The 21,726-nt window shown below is 41.5% G+C and overlaps 1 protein-coding gene across 25 annotated transcripts in view; it reads left to right on the top strand.

Annotated features, from left to right (window-relative positions):
- Nucleotides 1-4,693: 4,693 nt before the first annotated feature.
- LOC135306578 (uncharacterized) overlaps nt 4,694-21,726 on the top strand; it is a 67,642-nt gene continuing 50,609 nt past the window's right edge. For 2 of the 25 annotated variants that reach the window (XR_010367373.1, XR_010367375.1), the window contains exon 1: nt 5,168-5,285. Coding sequence is in view for 10 of the 25 variants with exons in the window: in XM_064430804.1 (XP_064286874.1) it covers nt 15,270-15,391 (122 nt within the window). In the remaining 15 variants the exon portion in view is untranslated. The other 23 variants (XM_064430799.1, XM_064430797.1, XM_064430804.1 and 20 more) reach the window with 23 other exon arrangements.

Here is a 21,726-nt window from a genome sequence, read left to right as displayed (position 1 = left end):
TCCTAAGACAGAACAAAATGGCTATGCATTGCTAGAACAGTTACATACAGAAGATCAAAATGTATCTCACAGAAGTCACACTGAAAAAATTAGGCATGAAGAGATAAGCAAGCCTTTGATGTCTCATTCAGCAGAGATCCACACGGGTGTCTAATGTCTCCTACAAAACATTTTAATGCTTGTTATCATCCTATCCTGTATTACTAATAAACTTCCCCGGACGATGATGGAAACAGGGAAAGCACAAATAAAGTCGGAAGTGTGGAAAGAACACTTAAACATCATCATCCAAAAATGTCTTTGTCCTTATGTTATGTCTAGAGGGTTGTGTGACCTTACAGAGGCTGTTTGTCCAGTGGAAAAGAGAACCCTTAGTATTTCCAGCAATGTGAATTTATAAAGGGAGCAGCACTTTGAGACACTGTGTCTTTTTGATAACAGGAAATAATGTTCATAAATGTCTTCATAAACAATACAAAATGCTGCAATCTTACTACTCAAATACTCTCTCTGCTCTCTGGATATCATAGAAGAGCAACCCTTCTCTTCCTTGTTAAGCACATGATGCATACTTGAGAGCAAAAATTGAGGCTTAATACTGGAATCTGCCATTAATCTATTAAGCTGTGAGGAAGAATCCCCAGTCTTTCTGATGGTTGTAATCTTAGGTATTTTGATGTGTTCTTGAAACAGAGGGAAGTATTCTTTCTTTTCTGCCGAATGCAGGAGGAAAATAAACATTATCCGATTTCTTGGAGCTGTTTAGCCATTTTGAGATGTCCCAAAGTTATCCTTTCTGTTCTAGAAATCCCACTTAATTCAGCTTGGCAAATTCTGAGCATCTGGCAAGGATAATCTGCGGTTTTAATGAGTTATACCTTACAGTATATTTTGTAACTGTACACTCTAACAGTCTGTTTCATGTGCTATTGGCTCTCTGAGTAAGCAAGGGTAAAGCTAACTGGTACTTACTTATGTTGCTGTAGGAAATCTGTGAGCAAAACCCACAAGAAAGGTTGTAACTAAACTCATGGGGATTATTCTGCTTTTTGTATGAGGCTTAAGAGTTGATGTAGTACTTTATATAGTACTAGAAGAATTCTAGTCAGCTGCAGGCAAAACGATGCTTGCTGTTAAGTCAAGTGAGATGATTGTCTGATTTGGCACTGACAGTGTAGCCTGACAGCTACTGAGGATGATCAAACTGGCCAAGGAAGGAGGCAATGTGCTGCATAATGATCCTGCCTCTTCCTCACATCCTCAACATTTGCATCACTTCAGACACACACCAAGAATGTGTTTCCTCAACCATGGAATTTCCCCCAGGTTATATCAGTACTTAATCTGTAGCCAATCAGACCTGGAACCTCAGTTTAAAGTCTCATTATTGCAAAAACTTGGAATACTCCAAAAAACAAAAAAAAAAGGTTGTTAAATGAATATTTGACTAATACATGTCTGGAATGGCTTTTTTGAACCCCATACTAGAAATATCTGTATGTCATCCTCATGATGTAATCCTAGCATACAGGTTCCCTATTTCTCCAACGCTTTTGAAGGTAATTTAGGTTCTAAACTCTGAGGGATTAAATCCATTTGCGTGTTATGTGTACTTGGAAGTGCTTTCTGTAGCAGTTTACTTTAGTCTAAGTTCAGTTGCGCATGTGAGAAAAATTCATGAGCAGGAGACCCAAACAGACACATAACTTCAGGCCTTTGCAATTCACTGAAAACCTATACTGGAGATAAAGCAAATAAGGGTTGGTTTTTTTTCCTGTTTTCATTGAAAGCTCAGCATATACTGTGCCACTGAGCGTGAGAGAACAGTAAATTCTGTGTATTGATAGTGGTGAGATTTGAAAACAGGATTTTATAGATGTTACTTCCTATATTTGCATTTCCCCATGGTCTTTACCACAAATCTTTACCAGGCAAAAGGAAGGCCATGACACTCGCTTGTGAGGGTTTATGTAAGAAAACCAAACCCAACTTTCTCTCTTCTGTTCCAAAATTCTCCTAGCTTCCTTCCTCTTTATAATGTGACATGGTGTTCCACACAGGCTTCCTATCTAATCTGCTCAAAGCTGAACTATGGTAATTTGTGAGTAAATAGAGGATGTTTGCAGACCTTTGAAACTGTAAAATGAATGTTTTTGGTTCTGCTATTGTCCACTTTATATCTTCAAAATTTAATAAAGCTCATAGAAAGAAGATTTTGTGCATTTCTCTATCTTAACTCTTAGGCACACATTAAATATTGAACTCTTTGTCTGTTCTTGTGAATTGCAGTCGTTCCCAAATTCTCACTGGCAATTTAGTCCTACGCTTCTCTTGAAATTTGGTGATAATGTTTCAAATGATATCCGGTCTGTCAGTTTTGAGATAAGAGCATTACACTGCAAAGGGACAGGTTGGTACTTGGTGGGAGTGCTTCAGTGCTGCTGTAAAGTGGGCTCCTCACGTGCTTTGGAGTGAGCATAGGATGCTTAGAGCCATGCTGAGTCAATATTCAGTGCTGGAAAAGGCTTTGTCCTCCCTCATGTTGATCAAGCACTTCACAGGAGAAAACCTACACAGTTCTGGTCTATAACTATGATTTCTTATTATTTTTTTGTGATTTATTATTATGAAAAATAATGTGTATCAATAATGGGTTTAGTGACTTGGTTGATCTAGTGTGTTATCTGGATTAAATGAAAAGCTAGTATCTCTTTGGGTAATGCTATCTCTAAATAAATTTTGAAGCAATTTGTGATGACAGAACACTTAATTGACATCTGTTTCCTCTTGATATCATTAGAAGGAATAACTCTGATGTGGCTTTATCTTCGTGGCTTCAGCAGTCACTTCAGTTTCACTTATTCTTCCTTCCATGCACAAGTATTAAGCTTCCTCTATTACCTGCCCAAATCCATGCAACCCTTTTTGAACTGGTAATGGACCTGTATCTGAAAAAATCATCTGTCTTGGGCTCTCTGAAAGTATGAAACCTCACTGGAATTATTCACAGATTTCCTTGGGAGAGAGACTGACTGGGGTGTGAACCAAGCATCACATTTACATGTAAACCATGTCAAAGCCCTGGATTTACATGCTCAGATATTGACACTGGTCCTGCATTGCTCAGTGCAATCCAACCTGAAAGGTCTTTGTAGCAGTCTGGAGCTGTTTGCAGCATGGTTTTCTTGTAAAAGCAACTGCCAAACAATTGTTTTCCAAAACTTAAATGTGTTTCTAATTTAGGGAAATTTGAAGTTGTTTACTGAAAAAAGTCCCATACTGTCTCCCAAGCTAGCCAGCATGAGCATTCCAGGCTTTAAAGGGAACAGAACCAACACAGGGGGCCCTTCAGCTGTGGGAAATGATGCTGAGTTTTTAATAATTCTTTTCAAACTGTTTTCTTCTCAAAGAGATTACTAATCACCTTGTCTCCCAATCTGGAATGGTTGCTGTGATCAAGGCTGTAGGTGCACAGGGGAAGAGGAGAAAGGAGGCTGGGAAAGTGCTTTTATTTCTGTCCCTTGGTGCAGTGTACAGTGCTGTCAGGTATGGATGGAGTGTTGCACTGATATATCCTTCCCACCAGAGCACAGATGGTTTCAGCCCTCAGGTTCTTATTGCTGGAGTGATTCAGACTCCACATCCACACACAGACTTTCCTTATTTTTATCTCTTTCTTTCTGGAAATTCCCACAGCAGCAAAACAAGTGACCTGCAAGAGGGAACTCCACCTTTGGTCAGCATAAATGCAAATATATTTTTGTGTCATCAAGCATAAGGCTAAGTTAAAAAGTTCTACAGGCACATGGACTGGAGTGCTCTTCCATGCTCAGATTTGAGATAGCAGGTTTTACTTGTGGAAAATAAAAAAGCCAGCAGTCCAAAGGGGATGGTTAGTAGGCCAGGCAGGCAGAAACATGGTATCAGTCTATTGAGAGAGGCTTCAATACTGTGATTTAAAGGGATGGGAAAGGATGGGCTACCTGTACTTCCTGGAGAATTTACATGGCACATATTTTTATTTGTCCTCAGAACTACACAGCAGGCAATTCAGGGCATTAAGTTGCCCAAAATCTAAGATGAGCTACAGGAAAAACTGTTTTAAAGGTGAACAAGATGCACCCTCTTTATCAAAAAAATATGAAAAAGTTCTCCTAGAAATTTTGTTGGTGTCTGTTTACACACCTTTTCAGCCATTCACAGCAGCTGTGAAAAATTACACCCCCAACAAACAACAAACATGGGTAATTTCCCAGCCCCTTTAAGGGATTTATTTACAAAACTTCCAGAACTAGTCTGAATAGCTGAGACAGTGGAATTTGTCAAGATCTCTAGACAAAGGAACTTGGGAAATGGAATGATTTAAAACTGCACAAGCAGCTTCCCCAACACTGGCAACTTACAAAACCTGTGAGATCAGAAGTGTCCTTCTCAGCTGAGCTTACAGAAAAAGCAAATGCCCACCAGCTGCCTTCCCCTCTGTTTTTACCCTAGCAATCTCCACAGGCATTCTCCCTTCCTGGTACTGCCAAAATACTTCTCCTGAACAGCTGCTGACAATCTCCCCTTGTCCTCTAAGGAAAGTGGTGAGTCCTGCCAGCTGCTTTGCCAGGTTTGCAATGTTTTATGCCTTGGGCAGTCAGATGATCACTCCCTGCATCCCAGAATCTGTAATACGTTGCATGCACAAGTCCTGATGCAAATGCAGGCTTATCCCTCACAACCTGTCCTGAAAACTGTGTCTGAGTGGCCAAGCTCTTGGTCTGACCCTTTTCCACTTCTATTCAGCTCCAGGCAGGCTGGGTTCTGTTTCAGGTGTTCACTCTCAAAGTCGTTCCCCCTGGGGGCGGGAGAGTCTCTGTTATCTCCTCACCTCTAGAGGCTATTTGAGCCCAGCTCACAGGAGTAGGAGAGAAGAGTTTTGTGTCCTCTAGTCCAGGGAGGTCTTGGTTTGGCTCCCTGTGCTCACTGAAGTGGCCTGAGCTTATGCTGGACTGTGGAGGTGGGGAAGCTCCAACCCTTCCATGTTCTCCTGGCTGGGTGTGATGGAGGGCCAGGTGCTTTGGTGAGGAAGCCGGGGAGACATGGGGGCTGTGGGAGGGCAGGGGGCTCTGGAGGGGCTGGGATGTTGGGGCAGCAGGGCCATGCTGGCCTAGAGCTGCAGGATGGAGCCTTTGGGGGTGTCAGATTTTCTTTATAGCAACAATTCTGGTGTGATCAGGCGTAACCCAAACTTGGAGCTTCATGGAAGTTAATAATGGCTTATTAGCTTTGGTACTATTCAGGTGAGGAAAGCAAAGGATTAGGCTTTGTGGGTATGATTGTTTCCAGTGTCCTTTCTCTGTTGCCATAGCCATGGCTGGTCATTGCTTCAGCTTGTCTGATGTTTCTTGTGACTCACCTGTGGAGAATTGCTTTTCCAGTTCATGGCATCTCCACTTCATATCATGTTGCAGGCCTCTTTTTTAGACCAGCAAGCTGAAGCAAAATCACTACCTTAGACCTTGCAACTGGCTGATGGGTAAAAAGTCTATGTAGCAATACTGTACCATGACTGAGAGTTATTTACTTTCTTGCAAATCCTGATGCTATGCTCCTAACCCCCTCTTCCCACCCTGTTGAACCTGGGCTCTGTGCCTGCTGCTCTGCATCCTTTTCCTTCTGGACATTAATTGCATAGTTTAGCCAATATGCTGTATGCTTTTCTTTCTTTTTTTTCCCCCCTCTTTTTGTGACTCAGATTTGTATCTTGAGTAATTAAACCATTTTTCAGAAGAAGGAATTTTATTCCCCTCTGCACTTGGCACAGCTTGCAGAAGAGTACTGTTAAAATCTGAAAACTATGGACAGATAACAAAAGAGCAGAGCATGTAAAATGTGGAAAGGCACATGCACTCAGCCTTAGCAGCACAACAAGCTGATTCTTTGTTTTATTTCCTTTGTCTATTGAACTTCAGCTTACTGCTTCACTGCTTTTCTTTTAGACCTCTTCATCATAGGGCAGTGGGATAAATTAGTGCTTATATGGACTAGCATCAGTCCTGTTTCTAGAAGTTAGCCGTCCTGCTAGATCCGAATTTGCACTTAGTACTAATTCAATTACTATTATTTATTAATAATATTATTTTGAAACCCTGACAAAACTCTAGGTGCCAGGAGCTATATAAATAGAGGAAAAAAACTTCCAAGAGGGTAAAGTCATAGTGTGGGCCTTCTGCATTCAGCAGTTACTTAGTCCTGGTAGCTAGAGTGAAGTTCTAAACCAGGACTGAAGAAATCTGTGTATTTTGTGGAAGCTGTATTTACTTCTTTGTTAGCAGAATTTAATCAAAACTTTTTCATTACAGACATTTAAGTTTGACTTGGCAGTAACTGGTCCTTTCAGATACCTGAAAAGCTGATGTGTGTCTGTTATCTACAAAGCACTAATACTTAGACAAAACAATGGGGCTTTTAATTTTTTTATTTTTTTATTTCCTTGTGCTGTTATTACAAATCTTGATTATATAATGTAGCTGTAGCACCTACGAAGCTTCTAACTGGCTGTGGCAAGGAGCAGGATTTAGAAGTTTGTTTTGCTTCTTGTAATGTACATGAAATCCACTGTTGTAAGAGATTTCTAATAATTATGCTGTTGCAACTGTATGCTTAAGGTACTTCTGCCTTTTAAGGCAAAAATTCCAGACAGCAGCATAAGAAAAACAGCAGGATGCAAGTTTGGACTCAAGTCACACAAAGGTAGCTGGTGTCTGTCCAACTACCTTTGACAGTGGCTTTCAGGGTACAACTGCATTTTCATTCTGCTTGAGTGGGAATTCCAGGATGAGATTATTAGAAATGGATGTGTGGCACTTCTGGTGATTGTCCAGCAATATGTTTGGTGATTGTCCAGCTCATGATAGTGCACATATATCTCCATTTTCTTTATCTATGCAACCATATACATATAAATATTATTTTTATATATACACGTGAATTCCCCTTTACTTTTTTCTTTATTTAGATATAAATAGAAACTATGGCATATAAAGTGTGGTGTGATGTGGTCTAAGAAAACTGGGGATGGCATTCAGCCAGAGTTATGGCTGGTAGCTAGAGACAAACACCTGCAGAAAGGACCATGAGGGAGCAGTGATGGGGAGACATGGGCATGCATGCTCGCTTTCAGGAGAAACCTAAGGGTTCTCCCTCAGGTAAAGAGAGCTGCCAGAAAACCAGAAAACAGAGCTGAAACTTGTGTGGTAGTGATAGTGTCGTTTTTCACGCAGTTTCAGAAGGAAACAAGTTATGCAACTGCAGCTTATGTCAGTCTTCCAGAAATTTGTGTGCTCGTTACACAACTCAGCACAATTGGACAGCGCAGCAGAGAGGTGTCAAGATGTTAAGGGCTCTCAAGATTTGTGGAAATCACTAGCTGGGCAGAGGCAAGAGGTATTTGCACCATTTTAACCATCCATTTAGGGGAGGAGGTGACCTTGGTTCACTCAGTGTGACAGCAGTGTGTCAGCCCTGCACAAACATTGACTGCAGCCTGTACTGCCTGCTCCTCAGCCCAAGGCCAGGCAAACAGCAAGAGAGATGTTCTGGGGGGTCTGTGAGCTCTGAGGACATGGGAAAGGAATGAGGATTTTGTGGGACAGTATAGTAAGCCTGGAGGTAGCTGGAGACACTGCTGCATCAAGGACCTGGCGGAGTTTCAGTGGTTTTTGTGGTGTAGTGTTTAACTCACTAAGTCAATAATGGGCAGGAAACAAGGATTTACAGCTCACAAGCAGTTTCTTTGATTTGAACCATGACCCTTATTTTTCATTGAAAATAGTGAGAAAATCAAGAGCTGCCTCATGACCCCAGTGAGCAGTTCTGCAGAAGAGACCTCATGGTGAGCTCATCAGTGTCACACTTCACAGGAAGGTGAACTCCAGGGCTGTGGCTCCTGCTTCAGGAAAGAGAGCAGCTCTTGGTCAGTGCTGCAGGAGAGGCACTGGTGGCAGACTGATCCCAGGGAAAACTGAGTGGTAGGAAGCATGGGAGGTGGCTGGCTCCAGAGCCCACATTACTTTACTACTGGTAATTGTAGAAAATGAAGCTTTCCCACAGAATGTCAGCAGTTGGACATGAAGGCACAGAAATCATGTGATTTAATTGCATGGATGTGTAACTTTCTGTGTTTTTAGTATTCTTACCAAAAAGCTGTTTCTGATATCATTATTTTATATCTTTCTCCTAGCACAATAATTTTTTTTTTAAATTTTACTGGTTTAGATGGGTTTAAGACACACAATTGCATGATGAAAATGTAAGCCTATAAAAATTTTGGGAGTAGAGACGTTAATTATCTAATTAAGTAATCTTTTGCAAGAAGGAAGGTACTCCACATTAACTGGATATGAAATCAATGTGAAGAATTTCCTTAGAAATTTCAAATTACTTTTATTTGTCTTTGAAAATTACCAGCCCTCAACACCTCATGATTTAGCACTCTCAGTTCTGCATCCCCACCTGCAGAAAGCCTCTTTGCACAGGGTGGTTCTAGTGTTTTCTCCATGCTCCCTTTCCCCTTCTCCTACTTCTACATCTCTTAGTACTTTTTCAGAGGAGGAACAAATTCTGTAGCATATCTGAAAATGAAAACTCCAGCTGTTTTTGTTTCTTCTTTTTTTTTTTTTAATATAGTTTCTCTTTAGCATTTTGGTATCATCTTGACCAATGACAGGTGGCTAAAGCATTGTGTTACTGATTCTAGAAATCTCTTTTGGAGATTGGCTGGAGCAAGCTGCGCTGACTTTGTTTGAGCAATACTCTGAAAGCATTCTGTGCTGCCTGCAGGTATTGCATTGGTCTGACTCATGTCATCCTGGCTGATATAAGTGGTTTTGCATCTGGAGTAGAAGATTTTGGGGTTTTCCCCCCCCTCATTTTGAGTGGGCCCTAATCCTTTCCTCCAGGTAGAAGCTTGGTTTTGGCTTGCAGCATGTCAAGATGAAGTTTAAACCTCCATTTTAAGAAAAAGGAAGTGCTGATGAAGACTTCAGCAATGTTTCCCATGAGCCAAAATTAACAACTGAATCTGGAAGGGTGGGGGAAAAAATCTTACTCAAAATTAGAAGGATCTGAAATGTTTTCTGGGGTTTTCTCAAGTTTGCAATGCAAAAGGGGAATAACAATCTTTAAGAACAGAGGGAGCAGAATTTTTCTTGTGGCAAAGTGGGAGTTTCCCATTCACGTGAAATCCTGGGTTAGACCTCAAGCAGCATTAAAAAGGTAGCAGAACAAAATCTGTGGAAATACCTACTGCAGAAACTAACTGAGGTTATCTCTGCCCTTGCAGCAAGGAGACTAGCTCTCTGCTGAATACTGATATTTTTGTAGTTATAATTCCCTTTCTCTTGGATGTTTTTAATCTCCAGCCCTCTTTTTTTCTCCTGCCATGCCACTCTGCAATGCTAAGTTTTTACCTCCAAAAGCTTTCTGGTTCTTGGTCAACTTTAGTCTCGGGCCTCCTTTTGAGGAAATGAAAATTGAGAGGAGTCAGAAGTGATGCTAGATCACAACTCTTCTAATCACACTCCAAGGGAAAAAGACCATGTTTGTCAATCTCTCATGGTTTTGTCAATCATATTGTTAGCCACTGTCAGCCTTTTATAAAAAAAAAAGGCTCACTCATGATTTATAAAAATTTTTGAATATGACATTTTGGAATTTTTTTCTGGAAAGAAGATAATTTAAATATTTTCTTGGAAATAGGCACGACTGTAACCAGTTCCAGACTTTACTGTGCCTGCTAGGTGGCTAGACTTCATTTGATTGAAAATGTTAATTACTGGTTCCCCAGGAAGCAATGAGCAACACAGATGCTTAATCTTAGCCACAGATCTGTGCAGAATATGTTCAACTGGTTTTGCCTTCATCTGTTGTACTTTATAGGATGCAGATTGGCCAACGAGGAAAGGAAAAGATTCAGATTTGAAGAGGCTGAGCAATGCTAATGATGTGATGGTCCAGAATCGTAATGAAGAATGTGTGACTTGTGCAAATTAAGTGGTGCAGACAAAAGATTGAGAGGAAAGAAACACACAAGTGTTTCACCTAGTGATGGACCTTCTTTCTGACCAGACATTGAAGCTGCAAATTTATCACAAAATGTGCCTAGAACCCACTGTGACCTCTTTCTCTGCTGGTTGCAGAAATAGAGAACCATTCTCCTTGCTCCTTTCCTGGTCAGGTGAGCTGAGGACCAAGCAATTAAAACTGCTCAATACTGGGATGTATCAGTTTAGTGACATGCAAATAATCCACAAGGAATTGGATAAACTACACTTGTCTAATACAAGAATTTAGATTAAATTGCATTTATCTAAAGCTGATTCTGAAGTGAAAACAGAAAGTGAAAAGAGACTTATTGTGATTTCATTGGGATGCAAAGCTCTGGCACTTTGTTTCAAAAGTACTTGTTAAAATATATTTTTGCGTTTGTTTTCATTTTTCTTTTCCCCCACCTCTATACTTTTAATCATATTCCATCCTGTGCAGTTTTCCTTACCGTGTCCATATTGCTCCCAGTGATGAGTTCCACAGACTCTCACTGCCCTGGCCTCCCACTCTCACACTCCCCTTGGCTTGTGCTGTTTGTGCCTCGAGCTGCTGAGCGCGCAGGGGCTGTGCCTGGCGCGGTGCCCTGGTGTCCCCAAGCACGGTGCCCTGGTGTCCCCAGCTGCCTCCACAGGGACAGATCTTGGCCCCTCTCCTGCAGGAACCACGTGGGAAAGGTGCCCAGATGTGCAGAGCTGGCTGGAAACAGCTGCACACAGCGTAACACTAACACCAGAACTTTCTGTGACGTTAGTGGCCTCGCTCGGAGAAACAGTCATGGAATCAAGCCAAGGTGGATATTTTAAGTTCCATTTTTAAGAAGGAATGTTATATAATCTATTTCTTGACGTTTTAAATTCTTATATTAATTCAAAATTCTAAGTTTAATTTGAAAACAAAATCAAAAGCATTTGATTTTGAAAAATGGAAACAAATCGTATGTAATTGTTGCTTCAAAAACTTGATCTTTCACTCAAGCAGGAGTAATAGAAATTTCCAAATAGTTTGTAGTAGTTATAAATATAAATAGTTAGTTGTAATTTTTAGATGCAAATATAGATCTTTTCAACAAAAATTTGGTTTTATTCTGAAGAAAATCACTTAGCTTCTCTGTGATCATGTAATGCATGACATCCTCTCTGGAGGATATGTTCTTGTATTTCAACTAAAAAAAAGTGTGTTCCTTTCTTTCTTTACTTTTCTTTGCTCTGACTTACCTTTTGGTACTGTGTAACAACTTGGAATGTGCACAAACCATCTATTTTTTGTATATTATTATGCATACTTCATCGAAACCTTGTAAGCTTTTCCTAGCTGCACTACTGACAGTGTTTGTTATGGTTTATTAGATATTTTAATCCTTTAATTTATTTGAGTGGATGATTTGATGTCAGGAGGGAATGAAGAAGGCAGTGGTCTTTGACGGTGCTGTGCAAAATCTGTACACTGAATTTACACAAAGCAGATGCTGACAATAATGACATTTCTGCTACTGGGAGCTCATTCTACTTGAGATGCATTTTGGCTTTGTGGATTATCTGGAAGCAAAGCCTGTAAATGCAGCTTCTGTTTTCTAGCAGAGTGAGCAAACCCCTGCTTCTTGCTACTCCTACCAGCAGTTGGTAGGTCTGCAGCCGAGTCATCCCTGGGTGTTTATTCTACAGGCATTCTGTGGTTTTTTCACCCTAATTGCTGTGGGTTATTACATACCCCAGAATTATTTTGCCACATACAAAGCAATTTAATTCCTGCTTGCTTAAATGGCTTAAATCCTGTTCTGATTGCATGTCTTCTGACTTGACAGGAGTCATAACCATAGGTGCTAGATCCTATAGAAAACATCACGTGTAATTCAGAATTAGGCTAATTATTAGTTCTGTACTGAAGAGGTCACTAAAGCTTGTATGAATTTGGTCTACAAAGCTCTTTTGTTGGACTGTTCTTAGCTGAAGGCCAGTGTAATCCCTAATTGTGTATCCCACAAACAAGAATGAGACTGAGCAAAGAATCCCTTAGTAACATGCTAAGGGGCAGGGTTGGGTTGAAGAGATGTAGGACTTGAGCCTGTTGGAAATGGGCTGAAGTGGAGGGTGGCCTGTATTTCAAAGGACTTAAAAGTCACACAGAGTTCAGCAGTCTGGGACACTACTTTCTGCAAAAAGCACAGTCAGAAACAGAGCTGAGATTCCCAATGGTGCCCTGCAAGTTTAAGAGATGTGAATGTGAGACTGAAGGAAGATGGTGTGTTCTGGCATCATTGTCTTTTATTTACTGTTTTCCTTAAAGAGAAAAGAGACAAAATCCTGGTTTTTTTTTTTTGGTTTTTTTTTTTTTTTTTTTTTTTTTGTTTGTTTGTTTGTTTGTTTGTTTTTTTGGTTGGGAAACCAGTTAAACCATGGGAGCTGAAGGAAATAATGACCAGGCAGTGGAACTGAGCACAGTGCAGAGGAAAAGAGGCTGGAATGGCAGGGCTGTCGGATGTGATTTATGAGGGAGGAAGATGGTTTAAGGTGAGCTGCTGGATCCTCAGAGAGGCTGGGAGGAGGCCTGTAACACTTGATTATAATCACCTGCTGCCAAATTGCTTAAGACAAACTTGTCTTTATGACATAGATGCTCACAAGGAGGAAGATCAAAGCATATTGCAACAAGGAGTAATTTTTGTGTGCTTATAGAAGCATTTCCTCACTTAGAGATTAAAGATGCATTCCCTAACAATTCAGCTTAATTAGAAACATTCCTATTTTATATTGAAAACTTAAAGGAGGATACTAAAGTTGGTAAATAAAATAGATCAGCACCATCATCTTATTTGTCCTCTCCACTAAAAACTCTGAATTATTGTTTCCTGGAGAAAATTTTGATAACTTTTTATCTTTGTATTATAAGAAATGTGGCTTTTTATGGCTCCACACTAATGTATTGTTCCATAAATCATTGTAGGATGATAGTAGGCATCTGACTGAACCTGACACGAGGCCCAGGTGTGCCAGTATCTTTCCAAAAGAAGCAATAGAAGACTCCTGTAAGGTTTCCATTGTACTCTGCTTTTGAGATGAAATTAGAAATAATGACAAGGAAAAAACAACATATTACTGATAATGAGTATGAGATTACTCATTTCCCAAACATTGGTAAACACTGGTCAATAACAAACCTAGCAGCAGGACCAGGAAATTGACTGGCTCTGTTGGGTCAACTGGCTTACAATCTTCCTGCTGATATTCAAACAGTGATATGAAATATAAACATCCAGATGTTTCTGTTGAAAATAAAAAAATTCTACTGCTCCCACTCCCTGCTCAGATTCTTTCCATCCTCACCCAAAGTCCAGCTCTTAGCCCACTGTCTTTACATGTTGACTTTTAATGCTTAATTTTTTAACAATTAGAACGGTATCTCAGTAAGTATCTGTGGAAGTGGATTGAGATAACTCTCTTCTTTATGAGCTTCTGAAAATGTAGGTCAGAGTGTATTCAAATTCTGACTGATGTAATCACTTCTGGTGGCAGAAAATCTAATAGAGCACAGCTATTTGTACTTGAATGTCAGCTCAAATGCTTCCCATACTTAGGGCTTTGATCTCGTTCCTTCACGAGCAGTACAGATAATGAAGAAGTCTGTGACACAATGTCTTCATTGTACAAATGACTCTTGGCACTTTGTCTTTTTGTTCTTGCACACAGATGAAGAGGCTGCTTGGCTGTCCAGCAGAGAGTGAACTGCATCTTGCCAAAAATGAAGAGAAAGCAAAAGGGTGGAGGAACATATGTGTGTGCATGGTGGAGGTGCCTTTGATTATGGCATTGTGAACATTCATGTGCTGTGTTCAGCCTGGTTAATGGCACCTTCTGTTTCAGTTACTACAAACACTGGACTTCAGCTCAGGCCCTGAAACCCATCAGCTTTCTGAGGCTGGCACAGAGACAAGAGTTCCCTGAGGTCTGTAAGTGCTATTTGAAACTAGCCCTGCTGTGAGCAGAGGGCTGGACTAGGTGATCTCTATCATTTCCTGTCAGCCTCCAGAATTACATGGTTTCCTCTGTTTCCATAGGGGCCTGAGGCAGACAGGGTAATGATGCTTGTGCCAGGCACTTCTGCTCCCCAGGGGAGAGAGGTGGCTTCTGAATTTTCTCCAGTTCTCTGCTGCCACCCAGTATTTTTCATCCTTACCTGTGCTCAGCCTTCACAATTGGAAGAGGAGCGATGAACCCCAGCAGAGCCTAAGTGCTGAGGCTTTTTTGTTACTTTCTGCTAGCAGGGAGATGAACTTTTTTTTTATCCTTGACTTAATTCTTCATGGAGTCACAAAACTGGCAGAGAGTGCTCCCTGGCAGGAGCCCTCTCCCCTTCTCCCTCTTCCCATCACAGTGCAATAGGGTGGCATCACACTTCCTCCTCTTTGGTGATGTACTTGAAGGGGCTCTGCTGGCTCCCTTCCCCCAGCATTGCCTCTGAGGGCTCTGACCCCTTGAACTTGCCTCAGTCTGTCAGCAGAGTGTGGGTAGGACAGTGAGCATGGGTGTCTTGACAGGACAGTGCTTCCTGGGAAGCTGTGAATCACTTTCTGGGGCTGTTGCCATGATTTCCCTTCTTCATCACAAGTGCTGGGGATCCAGACACCCACTCAGCCAGGAAGGGGCCCTCTTAGCAGCTGGGGTGCATCAGTGCAGGGGTCTGCTCCAAGTCCCCAGATGCCCAGGGAGCTTTGTCACAGCTTTGGCTGCTCCTGTGAGATGGGTGGGAGTGGAGCTGAGTGCTGGGAACACCAGGGGCATCCTCTTCAGGGGCACCAAGCTGGAAGGAGAGCAGCTGTGAAATTTGTGCTGTGCTGGGGAGGGATTCAGCACTCATATCCTGGATCAAACAGCCTGTCTACTGGACATACTGGTAGTGTTTGTTTATTGTCAGAGTGTCCAGGAACTGTGCTGATGGATGAAGATCTCTGTTGTGGCTGGTACTGTGTAAACATGTGGTACCTACAAACATCCCTCTTCTCACACCCCCACCTATACAGTCTATGCACTGACCGGAAAACAAGGGGCACCAGGAAGGTCCAAACAGTTGGAACAAGGTAGGGAAGCAGTTTCTTAACTGTGTACCATGGGAAAAGGGCTGTGTGTCCTTGGAAAAGGACAACAAATGCTTTTTACCCTGTTTAATGGGTACTCCTTGCAAATATGAGTTTTTGCAAGAGGTGCCTTTCTGAGAAGAACAGTAGTGATGAAGAGACTGAATGGTGCTGGGAGCTAATCTTCTGTGTAGATGGACAGACAGGCAGAAATCAGGAAGGCCTTGAAAGGTAGGATTAAGAACTTCAGTTTTGTGTGGGCGCCAACAAGGAAAGGATGTGATGGAGAAAATATGAGAGAGTTGGTCTTTTAGCTGCTTTCTAGGTGAACTGGAGCCAGACAAGACCGTGCCTGACAGCTCCTCTTGAAAGGATGTTGCAATACTTGACATGGTGAGAATGTGGATAGGGTTTTTGGCTGGCTCTTTGGGGCAGGAAATGTCACAGAAACAACTGCTGTGATTTATCTGTGGGCTGAACCTGAAGACTCAAAGAGAAGCCAGTCTCCAAGTCTCTTCCCTTGGTTTTGAGCATACAAAAGGCTTAGCTTCAAGTGAGGAGACAGGAGGATAAAAGGAACTAAAAGCTGTATTGAAGATGCAAATATGATCATATTCTTTTTGCTTGCTTGGGAACACTTTGCAACAGACATCTGAACTTCACTATTCCTTTCATGATAGCTCCTTCACTGTTTATGAACCTAAATCAGCCATTTGGTGAGCTACTTATTGAAGGTTACTTTTTTTTGTTGAGAACAGCAGACATCCAATAATTAACATATCTACTGATATATGACAGGAGATCTGAAGTGTTTGCTTGGGGTTAGTTGGGGAAGTGGTTGCTAGCTCTGGAAAGCACAGGGGAAAAATACAGGTTTGATTCAGATTAAAAGTTAAGCATGTCTGAATAAAAGTGGTTGGATTAGAGCTGTTATTTTACAGGAGTTTTTATAACTCTTTGTTAAATAGTCATGCCCATGGTCTGCACTACAGTTCATTGGCACACTAGCATGGCACATTCCTAGGTGGTTTTATTGGGAGCTTGCCTTTTAAGTAATTTCCCTCTTCCATTGTATGTTACTCCCTTTTCAGTTTTATGTACATTAGATTTCAGATTGCCAAAAACCCTCTGTTATCTAAGTTGTTGTGAAATTATGAGAACAGATAACAACACTTAGAGGTAGAGGATAGAAACAGGTTATCAGGGTGTGCCTTGTACAGAGAGGAAAAGGAACCAGGGATGAAAGGAATGGATACCAAAAGTCAGATATGTTGAAAATAGACCATTGTTAAAATACTGATTTGTAGGAATATAGAAAATGTCAAGAACTTGATATATGGGTGGATTGAGCAGGCTAATTTTGTAACAAGCATTAAATGTTTTTCCACTGTGGATAAAGTAAAAAACAGAGGGAAGAGCTAAACAGATCACAGAGTATGAGAAGAGAGTTCAGAGAAAACAGTGGAAATCACAAGATGAAGAGTGTTCTGGACTACACTGGAGCATCTGCTTTCCAGTAATGAACGAAACCAAATGTACTCCTGTGAACCCCCAAAATTCTGAAAAAGGATGTGTAGTGTTTGTTTGAGTGCTGAGTTTCCAATTGCAAGTCTAAATCAAGTGGGTTATAATGTTAGTTTTATCATATTTTTTTCTCTGTGCTTGATCTGAACAAATATAATGAGTGAAAGTGATTAGAGTGTTAAGCTGTAGGCTATTTATAGTTTATCAGGTAGCAGTCAAGGCTGAGATGAATCAGTGCTGAATGATGTAATGACTGTTTCACTGTCTTAGTTGTCTTGCTCAGTTTCCCTTTAGCAAGGGTTTGTCTTCATCAGACACACTGCTGAGAGGATGATCGCTTCCCACAGACAAACATACTCTTACAGGAAACTGTCCTGCAGGAAGCTTGGAGGGAAATCTGAGCTAAGCAGACTCTGCATCTCCTGCCTTGGAATACCCAGCATCATCTTTACCATATACAGCACAAGGGAAAACACCAGTTCTTAAATTTTTATTTAGAGGCAATTACTGTGATTTTATAAAACATTTAAATTGTTTTTCAGTTCAAGAACCTAAGTGTTATATTTTTTAGAAGATTTGTTTTGGTCAAAGCATAGAAGTAGGTCTTGTAGCCCTGGAAGTTTTTTCACTTTCATATTGGATTTGTAAGTGTAATTATTTGTTTGCCAGATGCATTAGAGACTTCTAGAGTTTTGACAGATGGAAATGTAACCCGAGGCCCATACAGCTGGGATGTTTACACTAGAGTTTGTTAATTTTCCCACATGAGAAAATCCCTTGTAAGCCCACGAGAAAATCTGGCAACTGAAGTATGTGGTGTTGTCACAGACATATCAACTTGTGAGGTAGCAGCACATGTGAGTTGTAGTGGTGTGAAGCCAAAAACATCTGCTCAGCCACAGGTGAGCTGAAACTTTTCTTTCCCCTCATCTGGTACACAGATGCCAGGCAGGCAAGTAATGCCTCCTGTTCCTGCCAGAGGAGATGGCTCCGTGTCTGTGTGACGTGTGGGTGAGCCCAGTGACAATAGAAGGAAGGATGATGACATGAGGCAGTCAGATAAAGCAGCACGTTTGCTCCTTTCCTGTGCTACAGACCAGAGCTCATCAGAGCAATGACGTGAGACACTCAGCAGTCCCATGGGTGTCTCTGGCCTGCCATTGCTAAGTGGCTGCTAGGGAGGGAGGGACAGACCCCCTCCCAGTGGCTGGGGAATCTGGTTCCCTTTTTAACCTCCTGAGTCTAAACCTAATTTCACAGCTGAAAAATTTTGTACTGATCAGAATTAGACCCAGAGTATATATTTTTTGTTTAATGATGATGAAGTCCCATTAAGTGCAAAGCATATAACAGTAGCTGAATTTTGATCCAGTCAGATATTTGAGTTAATTTCTCATGCAGAATGATGCACAGAAACACAAGAAACACCTCACAGTGGTAAAGGTCAACATTAAAGTATAAAAAACCCTAAGTATATCTTTAGACCTGTTTAACACTGATACCTGAACACTTCATGCAAACCAGATTGTAGGTAAAGCCATTTGTTACAGAGATTGGTAAATATACCAATAGAGACTCTAACCTTTATCAGCTCAGCAACCACAAGGAAAAGTGGAACTTTGCATTACCTGTTTTTATTATAATCTGAATGGGAGAAATTACTGAGCCAAACTATTACAGTAATTTTTTTCAGTTTGACTTCAGAGTGAGCTTGATTATGGAGAGAGTACTTTGTCTGATTGGTTTCCTCTGATAACAGTGCAGCCTCTTTACTGTGAAATGAGAAAATCTCTTCTGTAGGAAAATATATGCATAAACCTATGAAACCTGATGTGGGAACTTTGGCAGGTATAACTCATAAAACTACATGGTTTCTTCTTTCTTGGTTTTACCCTGACTGTGGTATTTACTGACTGTGCTGCTTTTATGTTATATTTCCTGCTAGAGTTTTCAGTGTATGAGCTGTAGGAGCTCTTTTCTGAGAAAAAAATGCCCGGTAGTTCATTTGTATAAAAAAATTCTTGTGGCCTGCACTTGAAGTTACAGTATGCAGTACAAAACAGTGAGAAATGGCTCTTTCAGGAGCAGAATTTCACAACCTGGTGCTCTTCTGTGTTAAGCACAATTCTACATGGTTTCTGTTTGCCATTTGGCAGCAGAGTGCCTTGGGAAGCACAGTGAAGGAAATGAGCTGCCTTGGACACAAAAGTCTTACAATAGAGCTTAATTTTCTTTTTATTTTAGTGTTACCTTTTACTGTTAATAGATTCTGGGTTTACAATTTAATAGGTTACTCTAGTGTTAATACACAATTTCTGGGAGGAATTGCTTTTGCAATGAGGACAGTGTTGGGTGTGAGATCTGTGACCACTTTCAGTGTGTGGGGATTTAATGCTCTAATCTCAAGCAAGGAACCAAAAATGCCTTAGCTGCTGTGTACACAATCAATGTAGACAGCTCTTGGAGAGCTCCTGGTAGTTCAGGGAACCTGAGATCTCAAAATCAGTGCAGTTCTTCAGAACATGGGCTTGAACATACCTACAAAGGGCCTGAGCTTTAATCCTGATTTACATATACTTTAATCCTGATTTTCATATACTTTAATTCTGATACATAGGCTGTTAAATTTTCTTTTTGCCTAGCATTGTGTAAGACTGCTTTGTACTTGTCTAAAAATGAGTCTCTGCCTAAGAGAGACAGGGGTATATCTTGGAATGGCGACCAGTTGTTGGTAAATCTCAATGCCTTTCTGCTCTGAGGCCTCTGGGCAACCTGTGCCATTGTTTCATCATCCTCACTTTGAAAAATGTTGTCATTATATCTAGCCTAAAACTACCCTCTTTTAGTTTAAAACTGTTACCCCTTGTCCTCTCACTGCATGCCCTGTCAAAGTCCCTCTCCTGCTCTCTTGAAGCCCTTAGAGCACTGGGAGGTGCTCTAAGGTCCCCCCAGAACCTTCTCTTCTCCAGGGTGAACAGCCTGAACTCTCTCAGCCTTTCTTCATAGCAGAGGCGCTCTGTTGTGGTGTGTCGTCATGGTGTGCCTCAGTTTCCCCAGTTCTTCCCCTGAAGTTTCTTTCCCGAGGTGGGCTGTCACTCACCTCTCCTTTCCCCACCCTTGACCCCGGCTGGGCACTGTCTATCAAGCCAGAAATTCCAAGGGGAGCGTCGAGTGATTGGCAGGTTCAAAGGATGCTCTCCACCCCTGGGGGGCCATTGGCCCACCCAGGTGTCCCTCTCACCAGAGACCCCCTCCCCTCATACCTGGCTGGTGCTCCCTGTGTTCCCTGGGTAAAAGGGCAAGCACACCACGTGGTGTGAAGTTCTGTTGGAGCTGTTGCAGGATTCGGAGGCCCTGCGGCCCAGAATAAAAAATCTGGATTAAAAACTCCCCATCAGGACCCACTCCTTTCTTCACCTCGCCTCAAAGGTTTCTCCAGCTCAGGAAGGCCCGAGGAGTGACCCCCTCAGCAGCAAGCTCCAGCCGTAAGCTCTGGAGCTTGGGGCATGCCCGGACTTGTCCCCACGTGCCCAGCTGTGACCACAGGTACTGAATAGCATCTCTGGGGAGAAAACTCCACAGGTGCCACTATTTGGTCAGCAGCTGAGGCCAGACAGACCAAGGCAGTCCCGTCAGTAATATTGGTAAAATCCAATAGTGCTGAGCACCTTTGTGACCCTCCTCTGGATTTGCTCCAAAAGGTCACATCCTCCTTTTGCTGGGAGCCCAGGGCTGGGCACAGTGCTCCAGGTGGGGCTGGTGAGAGCAGAGCAGAGGGGCAGGAGAGGAACCTCAAAGGTTCTCAAAGGCAGCTCCTGCTGCCTTTGCTGTGGCCCAGGCCGTGGCTGGGCCTCTGGGCTGGGAGAGCTCCTTGCCAGCCCATGCCCAGCCTCCCATCCGCCGATTAATTACCACTGAGTCTGAGGAGAGCACCTTGGGAAATGGAACTGAAGCTTGGGGAGTGGGATTCATGAAGAATTCCTGCTGGAAAGGTTGCTTGTGGATGTCATTGCTGCAACCCTAGTCTGTATTCCGGGGTTTGAAATCTTTTATCTTGTAAGAGGACACCACAGGGCCAAGTGTTGTGCCAAAGCAAGTGTGACTGGTGTGATTGTAGCAGTTCCCAGTCTCAAAGGGGTCTTACCAATTCCAGAGACTTCCCTTGTTTTTCAGTCTTTGTTATGTATACCATGAAAAAATGTAACCAAATCTGCTTTTTCCCCTTTCTGTTGTTTTTCCTATTTTGACCTGATGTGTATCAGACGATTCTGGCTTTTAGAAGCAGATGTATTTGAAAACAGAAATGCACATTTTTCTTTCAAGAATACAAATAGTTCAGTTTGTTAATCCTTTTCTTTTTTCCTTTTTCCAAATTAAACATTAATTTCCAAAATCTACATGGAATAAAAAGTAACATTCATTTGCTAGTTGCTGCAATGTTTAGCTACTCTAGAACTGTAATCCATGATAGGCAACATTTCCAGTTTTATTTCAGCTATGCCTTTTCCACTTTATGGTGTTGTTTTCCTTAAGTACCATGTTAGTATTGAAGACATACCATAATGCTCCTTAGTACTAAAATTTTTACAAGTGTGTCTGTCATACATGCTCATTTTCTATCCTGAAATTACTGTTCCAGAAATTTTTCTTTTGTTTTGTTATAGAAGATATTAATTATTACCCTTATCTTAGAGTTTCTTAGGGTTTTGGAAAAAATTAAAATAATGCAGAAATAACCCTTTCAGGCTATAGATATAAAATTTTCCAGAACAGATTATTAATAATGCAGTTGTCGAAACCACAGTGTCTCACAAGTAAAGTCACAGCTAAAAAATGTGAAGCAAACAAGCCCTGTTCCCTAAAGGCTCTTTTCATTTAAGAGAAAATGCTCCTCACTCTTATATCAGATTTCAAATATGTATTAAAGAGAGGATAGTGCACTTGGTGACTGAATTAATTCTCCTGCATGCTCCTTGTTTTTGTGAATATCACCAATTCCAGTACCAAAATTACTTCTGTTACCTACAGATTTATTTCTCCTT

Source organism: Passer domesticus, chromosome 8 (assembly GCF_036417665.1).
Source record: "Passer domesticus isolate bPasDom1 chromosome 8, bPasDom1.hap1, whole genome shotgun sequence".
Classification (NCBI taxonomy): Eukaryota; Metazoa; Chordata; class Aves; order Passeriformes; family Passeridae; genus Passer; species Passer domesticus.
The sequence above is the reverse complement of the archived record's forward strand: the minus strand, read 5'-3'. Positions and strand labels throughout refer to the sequence as shown.